The sequence below is a fragment of the Heterodontus francisci genome, chromosome 8, assembly GCF_036365525.1.
Source record: "Heterodontus francisci isolate sHetFra1 chromosome 8, sHetFra1.hap1, whole genome shotgun sequence".
Classification (NCBI taxonomy): domain Eukaryota; kingdom Metazoa; phylum Chordata; class Chondrichthyes; order Heterodontiformes; family Heterodontidae; genus Heterodontus; species Heterodontus francisci.
In genome coordinates, this window is record NC_090378.1 from 93,025,433 (window position 1) to 93,038,830 (window position 13,398).

General features: G+C 42.1%; 1 protein-coding gene across 1 annotated transcript; it reads left to right on the forward strand.

Moving 5' to 3' along the window:
• Positions 1-8,808: 8,808 nt before the first annotated feature.
• On the forward strand, positions 8,809-12,997 carry LOC137372571 (regulator of G-protein signaling 5-like). Its single transcript, XM_068036503.1, has 5 exons — positions 8,809-8,912; positions 10,173-10,271; positions 10,392-10,453; positions 11,546-11,712; positions 11,861-12,997. The coding sequence occupies exons 1-5, from the start codon at positions 8,869-8,871 to the stop codon at positions 12,071-12,073; spliced, it is 585 nt and encodes a 194-aa protein (XP_067892604.1). The 5' UTR covers positions 8,809-8,868; the 3' UTR covers positions 12,074-12,997.
• Positions 12,998-13,398: the final 401 nt, after the last annotated feature.

The following is a 13,398-nucleotide window of genomic DNA, read 5'->3' on the forward strand; positions in this document are numbered from 1 at the left end:
AGTAGGTCTCTCTCTCCCTCCAGAAAGTATCAAGAGAAGAACCGGCAGCTGGGAACCCCCTCAAGCCTACAGACTGCCACAGCCAGCGACCAGGCACAGATAGGCGCTTGTGTGGAAGTGAAAGAGACTCCAGGATGGTATGTTGCCTCCCTGGTGCCAGGGTCAAGGATGTCTCTGAACGGACAGGGGGCATTCTGAAGGGGGAGGGTGAGCAGCCAGAGGTTGTGGTACACATCGGTACCAACGACATAGGCAGGAAGAGTGATGAGGTCCTGCAGGGGGATTTTAGGGAGTTAGGTAGCTAGCTAAAGAAACAGGACCTCTAGGGTTGTAATCTCTGGATTACTCCCTGTGCCACGTGCCAGTGAGGCTAGAAATAGGAAGATAGTGCAGCTAAACACTAGCAGCTGGTGCAGAAGGGAGTGTTTCAGATATCTGGACCATTGGGCTCTCTTCAGGGACAGATGGGACCTGTACAAGAAGGACGGGTTGCATCGAAACTGGAGGGGCACTAATATCGTGGCTGCAAGGTTTGCTAGCGTCACTCGGGAGGGTTTAAACTAGTGTGGCAGGGGGGTGGGAACCAGAGCAGTAGGACAGCTAGTGAAATAAATGAGGAGGACATAGTAAATAAGGCCAGTAGGACTAAGAGGAAGAGCAGGCAGGGAGATGTTGCTAAGCACAGCGGGACTGGTGGTCTGAAGTGCATTTGTTTCAATGCGAGAAGTATAACAGGTAAGGCAGATAAACCTAGAGCTTGGATTAGTACTTGGAAATATGATGTTGTTGCTATTAGAGACTTGGTTGAGGGAAGGGCAGGATTGGCAGCTAAATGTTCCAGGCTTTAGAAGCTTCAGGCGGGATAGAGGGGGATGTAAAAGGGGTCGGGGAGTTGCATTACTGGTTAAGGAGAATATCAGAGCTGTACTGCGGGAGGACACCTCAGAGGGGTCATGCAGCGAGGCAATATGGGTGAAGCTCAGGAATAGGAAGGGTACAGTCACGATGTTGGGGGTTTACTACAGGCCTCCCAACAGCCAGCGGGAGGTAGAGGAGCAGATATATAGACAGATTTTGGAAAGATGTAAAGGTAACAGGGTTGTGGTGGTGGGTGATTTTAACTTCCCCAATATTGACTGGGACTCACTTAATGCTAGGGGCTTGGATGGGGCAGAATTTGTGAGGAGCATCCAGGAGGGCTTCTTGAAACAGTATGTAGATAGTCCAACTAGGGGTGGGGCCATTCTGGACCTGGTATTGGGGAATGAGCCCGGCCAGGTGGTCGAAGTTTCAGTGGGGGAGCATTTCGGGAGCAGTGACCATAATTCCATAAGTTTTAAGGTACTTGTGGATAAAGATAAGAGTAGTCCTCGGGTGAAGGTGCTAAATTGGGGGAAGGCTAATTATAACAATATTAGGCAGGAACTGAAGAATTTAGATTGGGGGCAGCTGTTTGAGGGTAACTCAACATCTGATATGTGGGAGTCTTTCAAACGTCAGCTGATTAGATTCCAGGACCAGCATGTTCCTGTGAGGAAGAAAGACAAGTTTGGCAAGTTTCGGGAAGCTTGGATAACACGGGATATTGTGAGACCAGTCAAAAAGAAAAAGGAAGCATTTGTAAGGGCTGGAAGGCTAGGAACAGACGAAGCACTTGAGGAATATAAAGACAGTAGGAAGGAACTTAAGCAAGGAATTAGGAGGGCTAAAAGGGGTCATGAAAAGTCATTAGCAAACAGGATTAAGGAAAATCCCAAGGCTTTTTATACATATATAAAGAGCAAGAAGGTAACCAGGGAAAGGGTTGGCCCACTCAAGGACAGAGATGGGAATCTATGTGTGGAGCCAGAGGAAATGGGCGAGGTGCTAAATGAATACTTTGCATCAGTATTCACCAAAGAGAAGGACTTGGTGGATGATGAGCCTAGGGAAGGGAGTGCAGATAGTCTCAGTCATCTCATTATCAAAAAGGAGGAGGTGTTGGGTGTCTTGCAAAGCATTAAGGTAGATAAGTCCCCAGGGCCTGATGGGATCTACCCTAGAATACTGAGGGAGGCAAGGGAAGAAATTGCTGGGGCCTTGACAGAAATTTTTGCATCCTCATTGGCTACAGGTGAGGTCCCAGAGGACTGGAGAATAGCCAATGTTGTGCCTTTGTTTAAGAAGGGTGGCAAGGATAATCCAGAAAATTATAGGCCGGTGAGCCTTACATCAGTGGTAGGGAAACTATTAGAGAGGATTATTCGGGACAGGATTTACTCCCATTTGGAAACAAACGAACATATTAGCGAGAGACAGCATGGTTTTGTGAAGGGGAGGTCGTGTCTTACTAATTTGATTGAGTTTTTTGAGGAAGTGACAAAGATGATTGATGAAGGAAGGGCAGTGGATGTTATCTATATGGACTTTAGTAAAGCCTTTGACAAGGTCCCGCATGGCAGACTGGTACAAAAGGTGAAGTCACACGGGATCAGAGGTGAGCTGGCAAGATGGATACAGAACTGGCTCAGTCATAGAAGACAGAGGGTATCAGTGGATGGGTGTTTTTCTGAATGGAGGAATGTGACTAGTGGTGTTCCGCAGGGATCGGTGCTGGGACGTTTGCTGTTTGTAGTATATATAAATGATTTGGAAGAAAATGTAGCCGGTCTGATTAGTAAGTTTGCGGACGACACAAAGGTTGGTGTTGTTGCAGATAATGATGAGGATTGTCAGAGGATACAGCAGGATATAGATCGGTTGGAGACTTGGGCGGAGAAATGGCAGATGGAGTTTAATCCGGACAAATGTGAGGTAATGCATTTTGGAAGGTCTAATGCAGGTGGGAGGTATACAGTAAATGGCAGAACCCTTAGGAGTATTGACAGGCAGAGAGATCTGGGCGTACAGGTCCACAGGTCACTGAAAGTGGCAACGCAGGTGGATAAGGTAGTCAAGAAGGCATATGGCATGCTTGCCTTCATCGGTCGGGGCATAGAGTATAAAAATTGGCAAGTCATGTTGCAGCTGTACAGAACCTTAGTTAGGCCACACTTAGAATATTGCGTGCAATTCTGGTCGCCACACTACCAGAAGGATGTGGAGGCTTTGGAGAGGGTACAGAGGAGGTTTACCAGGATGTTGCCTGGTCTGGAGGGCATTAGCTATGAGGAGAGGTTGGAAAAACTCGGATTGTTTTCACTGGAACGACGGAGGTGGAGGGGCGACATGATAGAGGTTTACAAAGTTATGAGTGGCATGGACAGAGTGGATAGTCAGAAGCTTTTTCCCAGGGTGGAAGAGTCAGTTACTAGGGGACATAGGTTTAAGGTGCGAGGGGCAAATTTTAGAGGGGATGTGTGAGGCAAGTTTTTTTACACAGTGGGTGGTGAGTGCCTGGAACTTGTTGCCAGGGGAGGTGGTGGAAGCAGATACGATAGCGACGTTTAAGAGACATCTTGACAAATACATGAATATGAAGGGAATAGAGGGATATGGGCCCCAGAAGTGCAGAAGGTGTTAGTTTAGGCAGGCATCAAGATCGGCTCAGGCTTGGAGAGCCGAATGGCTTGTTCCTGTGTTGTACTATTCTTTGTTCATTCTTTATTCAGGGGACAAGAATCAACCCCCTCTTCTGCCTTTGGGAACACTGAGCAAAGCAAGCCCACCACCGTGCACGTGGCCCAGCGAGGACTTCAGGAATACAATTTCAGCTGAGGACTATTAGACTCACAAATTGCATTTAAATTCCATTTATTCCAGACTTTAATCCAACCACCAAATCCGTTTTCCCTCTGTAATCTATTTGTGATTGTGTGACTCCCGTGTGAATGCATGCGTGAATGTGTAGCATATTTTTAGTATTTTTAACCAGGGTAGAGTGTTAAGAGTAATAAACTTACATCTTTCTTTGTTTAAACTCAGGAAAACCTGTCTGATTGGTTCTTTTGTAATCACATTAGAGGAACGGGAGCAAGCACTCACTGAGGTGGTAAGTTCAATCACTGTGTTAAAAAAGGATAAACCCTGTTGCGGTCAAACGAGAGAAGGGGCGAAAGGGGAGCCTGAGACCCCCTCCTCACCTGGACGTAACAGAACTGTGTCTGAATAAGGCAGTCCCGGGCATCCCTGGAAGCTGGTGCCCTTGCGACATCAGGCTCCTCCTCATCCTTCTCCTCCTCTGAAGAGGCAGTGCACTTAGCACCTTCCTCCTTCATGAGCTCCAGTCCTCACTGCTATGCAATGTTGTGCAAGGCACAGTGGACCACTACCATTCTGGATACCCTGGATGGTACATATCGAAGAGCGCCCCCAGATCTGTCCAGGCATCTAAATCGCATCTTCAGCATCCAAGTGCATGTGATTCTGTGCAGGAAGGGTCAGACAAGCTGTCAGAATATTTTCAATGCAGGCCCTTTGCCTGAAAAGCAAGTTCGTGACAGGACTTCCATCTGGCACCAAATGCTAGATTGCTTGCTCTAGAACAGCTCTAGTGGTTGGGTGGCTTCTGTTGCACCTGTCCTGGCCGTCATTGTTTGGGTTCCTCACAGGTGTCATCAGTCACATCTTCAGAGGGTCGCCCAGGTCTCCAAGGAGCCTTCCCTAAGTCTGCTTTGAGGTGTGCATATCTCAGGGAGGCTTGGCTGGCTCTGGATGAAAGCATCATGGCAACTCCCTGGGAATCTTGCAGACATACATGATGATCTTGCAGTGATTGCAGACCAGTTGGACATTGAGAAGTGAAATCCCTGTCGGCTGATAAAGATACCCGTGCAGATCTGGGGGTGCCGTGATCACCAGGTGCGCGCAGTTGACAACTCCCTGGATCTGTCGGAATCCAACCAGAGCGGCAAAGCCGAGCCCCCACTCATTCTGACTGGCCTCATCAGTTGAGAAGTGCATGCAAGTGCCAGCCCTGGCAAACATGGCATCTGTCATGCCATCTGAGATGCAGATGTAGGCAGCAGATCGGAAGACTCTACAAATATCCCTGGAAGGAGCCAGAGGTGAAGAAATTAAGGGCTGTGGTGACTTCGACCACAACTGGCACTGTGTGCCCACCTACTCCACTTTGCACGAAATCTTCTCCCAGGAGGCTGCAAATTTCAGTGATCACCTCTTTAGGCACTGGTGCTCAGTCATGTTCAAGAAGCTTATCCTCTGTCTATAAACCACGTGTTCGGGGTATCGCTTCCTGCAAGCTGAAGCTCTGTGCTCGTCCCCTCTCTCCTGTGCAGCAGCAGGTGGTGGAGGAAAAGTGGCTGCTGCTGCTGCTCCTCTTGTTCCTCATCAGGAACCCAAGGTAGGGCTGCATAAGCTGCTCTGCAGACTGACAGCTGAGAAGCGTAGATCAATCGATGTAGATTCCAAAGTAGTTGAAATGACCTCCGAAGCAGTGAAAGCACATGCCCAAAAGAAGTCCTGTGAGCAAAAGCTTTTCAGCCGGGCAATATTTAAAGCATTTCTTGCCTGTCAATCCTCAGGTCCTCACGCCTTGTTTTCCCTGTTAAAACTCACTCCCACTGCACTGTTGGGAGAGCCCCACCTAATGTGCTTCTAACTATCAGTAAATTCTCCACTGAAGTACAACAAACTTTATCACTCCTGAATGCAGTAATTCACACTGGCATACTATATACCATAAATATGCCTTTTACCAGAAGTTGGAATATGTTTGATAGGGTTCTGATTCCTAAATTACGGTCATGGCCCTGTTAACGAAAGTTAAAACCAGACAACCTGGAATTTGGGAAAGAGTGCGGGGCTTGGGGGGTGGGGGGGGGGGGGGGGGGGGGGAAGGATCCAGTATTGTAAAAATGAACATGGATTGCGGGCGTAAAATCATTTAAAGTTTTAGTGAATGTATAATCACACAGCGTAGGTTGGAATGGTGTCATTGATCAATAACGTTAAGAGGTTGAGTGGGCTTCATGAACTGCTTGTGGAATTTTACCATGTCATCTGAACTCCAGGATGTGTACCTACCTGGAAATACATCCCAGTGTGTGTTATCTTAATTATCAACAGAAAAGCTGACCACTTTATTAAAACCAGTAGCAGCGCTCTCTGACTCCTGTAAGTGTAGCACATGGCTTGAACACAAGTGACAATATGCCATGTGGGACAGAGTCTGCAAAAACAGCCATCATATTTCACTGAATCTTCTAGTCTGGTTCCATCTTGTATGCATGTTAAAGATCAATGTCAGGTACTCTAGGTCCTATCAAAAATGAATAGAATTACATAAACGTTGCAGCACAGTAACAGGACATTCAGCCCAAGTTGTCTATGACCCACATGAGCCTCCTCCCAACCTACTTCATCTAACCCTATAAGCATAAACTTCTATTCCTTTCTCCTGTGTATACTTATCCAGCTTTCCCTTAAACACATCAACACTATTCACCTCAACTACCTCACATGGTAGCAAGTGCTACATTCTAACCACTCTCTGGGTAAGGAAGTTTCTCCTGAATTCCTTATTGGGTTTATTAATGGCTCTCTTATATTTATCACCTCTATTTTTGGTCTCCCTTACAAGTGGAAACACCTTCTCTACAACCACCCGATCAAACTCCTTCTTAATATCAATTACCTCTATTAGGTCACCCCTCAGTTTTCTCTTTTCTAGAGAAAAGAGCTCGTTTGTTCAGTCTTTCTTGGTAGTTATAAACTGTCAATTCTGGTACCATTCTAGTAAATCTGTTTTTCATCTCATCCAGTGCATCTATAACTTTTTTGCTATTTGGAGACTAGATTGGGAAACCATACTCAGCTTCTATGCAAGTTTCTTTATTATTTCATGGGATGTGGGTGTCGCTGGCAAAGCCAGTATTTGTTGCCCATCCCTAAATGCCCTTGGAAACTGACTGGCTTGCTAGGCCATTTCAGTGGGCAGTTAAGAGTCAACCACATTGCTTTATGTCTGGAATCACATGTAGGCCAAACCAGGTAAGGATGGCAGATTTCCTTCCCTAAAAGACATTAGTGAACCAGATAGATTTTTACAACAATTGATGATCGTTTCATGGCACCATTATTCAGACTAGCTTTCAATTCCAGATTTTTATTAATTAATTGCATTTAAATTCCACCAGCTGCCATGGTGGATTTGAACCCCTATTCCCAAATCATTAGCCTGGTCCTCTGGATTACTAGTCCAGTGACATTACCACTATGCCACCTTCTCCCCCAAAGTTTAGCATAACCCCTCGGCTTTTCAATTCTACTCCTATTCTAATATAGCAGATAACAAAATGCATTTTAAAAATAACAAGATGTCTGGCTTTATTGCCATGTCTTTGTCATATTCATGAGTTTTTTTTTCCCTGAGAGGAACATTTTATGGAGATTACATCAATCTAGTGATATTTGCTAGCAGCAGCGTTTCATTAGTCTGGTCTCCTTACCTGTAATTATAGGAGCATGCTGCTGAGAAGCAAAGCAAATGGTAAATGAAGGGGAGATGGAGAAGGAAACAAGAGACTTTTGCTTTATTACAAGTTGACAGTAAACGATGTTGCAATCTTTTTTACCCGAATGATTGATATGTTTTAGGTGAAAGAGAGATTGGTGCCGGCAGACAAGGACAGTCCCCTAAATAATACTGTCTCATTTCCCCTATTTCACAGTTACATAAGGAAAGAGTGTTGACTCTAGCATGATTGTTACCAATTCACTTCATTGAGAACTGTCTGTTTTTCCAGATATTCAAAGTCTGTCATTTTTCACTGTATAATAATTGTGTAAAAAAAAATTCTCCATTTCTAGTCATGAATGCTATAAAGGAGCAGAAAGATGTATACAGCATACAACACTTCCTAAAACACTGCAGAGCCTCTGAATAATAATAGACAAATTTAAAAGTAATCAACAATATTTCCCCACATTTTGCAGATAAGATGCTTCAAGCCCCAAAGGGATAATCTGTCGAGAGTGCATATTTCTAACTAGGTCAGACTTGTTTGATGTAGTTTGGTCTTGTAAATGTTTGCATAAACTCCTTTCAATGAAGGTAGTGGTCCAAAAAAGGACATTAGTATAAGCCTTTAAACTTCTTATCTGGGATATACATTTTGTTCCCTCTTATTCTGTATTCTAAATATTATTTTTCCATAATAGTTCTTAACCATCCTTCATCCTGCTAGGCAAACAAACATAAAATTTTAGTTTATCAAATATTGTATAAAAACATATTACGGGATTTTTAAAAAACTAAATCGACAACAAAAAAGGTATTTGCACGGTACAACCAGCATTTATACATCAGCTTTCACATAACAAAATATATAACACTTTACTAGGGGATTGGCAGACACAGAGCAAGAAGTTGATGAATAATTCCAACCTCTTTCTTCCCACTGCTGCTTTGATAGTACTGCACTCCCAGATCAGAGAATTTCTGGCTGCATCTAGCCTGAGCTTAATAAGTTCCATCATCTGTCAATACACTTCTTTATCCCAGTTCATTATGTGGTTCTCCATTCAATAGTGGATAAAATTAGTAGCATTAAAGGGGAAGTTAAAAAGTGCAATTCCTCTAATAGTTAAATTCTTGCAACATCAGAAAAGAATTATACTTAAATAGGCTTCAGATTTAATGATGTATACATATGAATAATGAATAGTTTGATACTAAATAAATGATCATATTATCAGGCTGGGAAATTCCACGCACAGAAACGTCATCATTCATGTCCTAAGCTGTTGGTGGTGTAACCTTGTCAGCTTCCTACAGTCCTCTTATTGGTTAGACAACTGGCTCCACTCCAACCAGCTTGTGTATATAAGACACTGAGCCCAGCTCTTTCAGTCAGTCTGTACATGTAAGACTACTGTATCCAGAAAAGAATTGTGAAGGAGACTTAACAGCAACCAGTAAAAATAAAAATGTGCCGAGGACTATCATCACTACCAAGCTGCTGCTTAGAAAGGTATGTTCCTTAAGAGTTTTCAGTGCAAAGAATGTCTTTGTATAGTGGAAGTAACTACTTGTTTTGATTTCAGAAAGAATAATGTATTCAGTTACTTAATATTTGCTGTTGGTTACAAGTACTTCAGGATTTTTATTTTGCTGTATTAGTTATTTATGTAAGTTAAAGTGGATCTAGGGTATAGATCAGGGTTTTTTCACAAAGCTGTAGTGTAAAGACATGTAGCAGTACCAATTGGTTAAAAATTCACAATAGGTTAAAAATAAGCTGTAAATATTGAAAAGGAACATTATGCAAAAGATGATGTGTGCATTGGAATAACTGTGGAAAATACTCCTTAAATATCTTGGATTATGGGAAGGTAATAACTGAAAGAAATTATAATTTTGAATCAATTTTTATCGATAGAGGACTTGGGATATTTCAAATGTTGAAGGACCACATCAAACAAATTTGTAGTGGGACTCAAACCTGCTGTCCAGGCTGTAATTCTAACATAGGTTAGCGGAGCTAGCAAAAGGGATCTTTTCATAGCTTATAATTGTAATAAGAGGTCATGCTTTCTCCCAAGTTTTTTTTAAATTCAGTGATAACCAGAGATGCCTGCAAACGCTTGAAATCTGAAATAAAACCAGATCAAGCTGAAAATAGCCAAGTACATCAACCTCTGAAAGAAAAGACAGTAATATTTTGGATATAGCCACTTCATCAGAACCCAAAACATTACCCTGAGTTGTCTTTTTATGGATGCTGACAACAGTTGTTGTACATTTCCAGTACTTTGCATCTCTTTTTTTATTAAAATTAATATATAGATATGAACACCTTTAAAAACTGAAACTACTCAAGTTTTGAATTGTCTTAGCTCCTCTTGGCGGCGGCAACAGGATTGTTATACGTTGCAACATGATGTTGTTATGGTACAAGACAGGGTGTGCTGCAGTCAATCTGCAGAACAAGTGAGCTGGCAGTTACTTCAAAGAAGGAACTGTTTTAGGTAAAGCCATGGATGACAGCACCTCTGTAAATCCAACTTAAAGTATACAACTGGGTAATAAAAAAAGGAAAACAGATGCTTTCAAATAGCAAACTATATAGATAGTAAAAAGGAAATGACACCCTTTAGATCATAAAATTAGCAATAGAGTTAGTACATTGGCACAATACTTAATTTACAAATGATCTAAGTTCATAATTGCCATAGGAACATCAGAAGTTTCAGATTTTCTTTTTGCGATTAATGATATTTTCTATTTCCAGGGCAAAGGGGATTAAGGCCCGGCTAGGAGTCTTTCTACTGGCTTCGGAGAAACCTTATAGTTCTGTTCAAGCAAACAAGACAGAAAGAGCAAAATCCAGGTGAGCACACTGCCAGTCACTGATCTAAAAAAGAGTAATTAACCACCAAAAACACTTCACCTCTATTCTGTCAAATACACAATACTAAAGTAAACTGTTGTATTTTTTTTCTTCAATCAGGCCCTCCTCAGAGGAAGCAAAGAAATGGAGACAATCTCTGGACAAGATGCTTGCTCATAAATGTAAGTAGGCATCTGCTTTGTGCTGCCATATAGGGGCTCTGTAAAGGTTTTACATTGTCATTGTGTTAAACCGACATCAGTTAAGATAGCTCTAGAAATCCTGTTTCATTTAAAATGATTCCATTAAAGTGCAATCCAAGAGGATTTTTTATAAATTACAGAGCTTATGTAGATTTATCCTCTCTGACCCCCAGTTCCAGGAGCTAACAATAATCACAAGGTACATTATCCAACAACCCACCCACCTTCCTCCAGGAGCTTGCCTGGCTCCCATTTGAATCTGCATCCACTGAATGAGTTGGCAACCTATTCCAAAGGTCAATGATCCTCTCGGAAAAGAAAAGCCCGAGAGTTCCATTGAACCTAGTTCGATGTTTGTAACTTTTGACTGCATTCAATCATTTCCTGAGATGATGATTAAAATATGGGAGGTAAATAGGTAGCACCTAAACCAATCTAACAAATTGAAACCAATTATAAAACTCTGAGCGCTAAACTTGCGGCACTGGTGATCGAAGTGTGATGGGATTAAGTGTCGCTTTATGCCTGTCTGCTCGCAGCTTTTCACATCTAGAAAGTACTAAGGTTGGTGCTGTAGCTGACTCACCAGCTTAGGAAGCATTGTGAGAAACTAACAACAGAGCAACTTCTGCCCAGCCTCTTGACAACTCCTAGACAACCATTTCCCATGTTACTCCCCAGTCTAGCCAAATCCAGAGGGATATTGGAAGCATGCGGTTCTCATTTCCTGCTTCCTGGCAAAGTGCCTGCTGGGAACTTGAATTCTGAACTTGCCTAGCCAGAGAAGAGCAATGTATGAGGGTGAAGATAGCAATAATGACTAGATAGTTTCTTTGAGCACCTTAGTCACTATCAGTCCATCATAGGAAATCTCCCTCAGCCCATTATCGCGCTTCAAATGCTCTTATCTAATATTAAGATATTTTTAAGAAGCCTTAAATATGGCTGGTCATGAAATGTGAAAACATTTTGCAAGATTGAAAATGTGGAACATATTGGTTTCACCTTTAAATTAAACAGAACCACTAAAGCTTTTCAGCAATTACAGTTTCTCCCCCCCTCTTTTGGCAGATGGTCTGGCTACCTTCAGAGCATTCCTCCACTCAGAATACAGTGAGGAGAACATCGAATTCTGGCTGGCCTGTGAGGACTATAAGAAAACCAAGTCACCTGCAAAACGGGCCTCCAAAGCAAAGAAGATTTATTTGGAATTCATAGAGATAGATGCTCCGAAAGAGGTCAGTACCTTCATGAGTAATTTAGGGCCATATGCAGTATTTTATTTTAAAAGCTGTTGTAAAACTAAACTAGTGCTTCAGTAAGAGTAATTTTAAGATTAAAAAGGAACAATTATTGATTTTTTTTCTGCCTCTAATTCCTGAATAGGTTAATATTGATTATGAAACCAAAGACTTCACTAAAAGCCACCTTCTGAAACCCAACCGGTCCAGCTTTGATGCGGCACAGAGTAAGATTTACAACTTGATGGAGAAAGATTCCTATGCCAGATTCCTGAGATCAGAACTGTATCTAAACCTGGTTAAACAAACAGAAAGAACCACCAGCCAGTCAGACACCAACAGGCAGTCACAGACGTGAACCTGGAAAAAAAAACACCTCTTGGAGTGATCTTAACAGGGCAACTAGTGGAAGCTGAGGCCATGAATGGAAGGCATAAGCAGAAGCACAGTTGGGAATTAGTGAGATATGACATTGCCAGATTGCAGGTTTGGAGGAGGCAAAAGTTTGGACAGAGAGAGATGTATCTCTGATATTGAAGAATGTGCTGAATAAGATGCAAAGGTGTACACTGCAGGGAGAAGTGATGGACATTGTTAGATTCTTACACAAGTGTTTTATGTTTATTGTATAAATTATTTATTGTACATATCTATAAATTATTCTATATCAGTTACACACTGTAGAAAATGCATGAGGAAGAATTCATACTGATATTGTTTTAGAAAACTTGTGATTGCCCTCTGTAACAGTGTCTAGCTTGCTTCGAGTTGAAACATTCTGGGACTAGAGCAATATGCTGCTCCACTCAGGGTTCTTTATGTACAATTCATTATACCATCAGGCATGTGTTGCTGTATAAAGGAAGTTTACAGTAAACAAATAAAAATTTGAAAGAAAATTTGAAAATCTTTTTACAAAAGTCAAATGCTAAATAAATAAAGCCAGCACGTTGAATCAGAAACATGTTAGTAGACACTGGGCTTGTAAAAAGGTTTAGGTAAACCTTTCAAGGATTACTAATGTGCTAAATATTTTTGAGTTCTGTACCCTAAATAAATCTCAACATTGGAACATGCTTTCTTACAACATTTACATTGCTGGAAAATGGTCTCTGTTCAGTTCTGGTGCAGTTCAGAGTCCAAACTGGGACAGAATACTTGCAGTCATGTTGCGTTAATGTATTATTGTTAATTTACTGTCTAGCACTGTTTTGTATGTATTTATGTATAGATCTTTGATTTCCCCAAATGAAAATACTAAGAGAAATCGAAATAAAGAAAATTGAACCACATAATGACTTGTGGGTTTTTTTTGGTGAGGGCTGTGGGTGGACGGTGCTGGGAGGTGAAAAAGAAGGCAGTGTTCATGAAACATACATAGTACAAAGTACTAAAATGAAAATAGTATTAGCCATGGCACAGTTAGTAGCACTCTTGCCTCTAAGGTTGTGGGTTGAAGCCCAATTCCATAACTTTTTTTTAAACTTCATTCCAGAAATGTGGGCATTTTTAGCAAGGCTGGCATTTATTGCCCATACCTAACTGCCCTTGACAAGATAGTGGTGAGCTGCCTTCTTGTACCTCTGCAGTCCTTGTGGTGTTGGTACAACCACAGTGCTGTTAGGCAGAGTTCCAGGATTTTGACCCAGCGACAGTGGAGGAACAGCGATATCATTCCAAGTC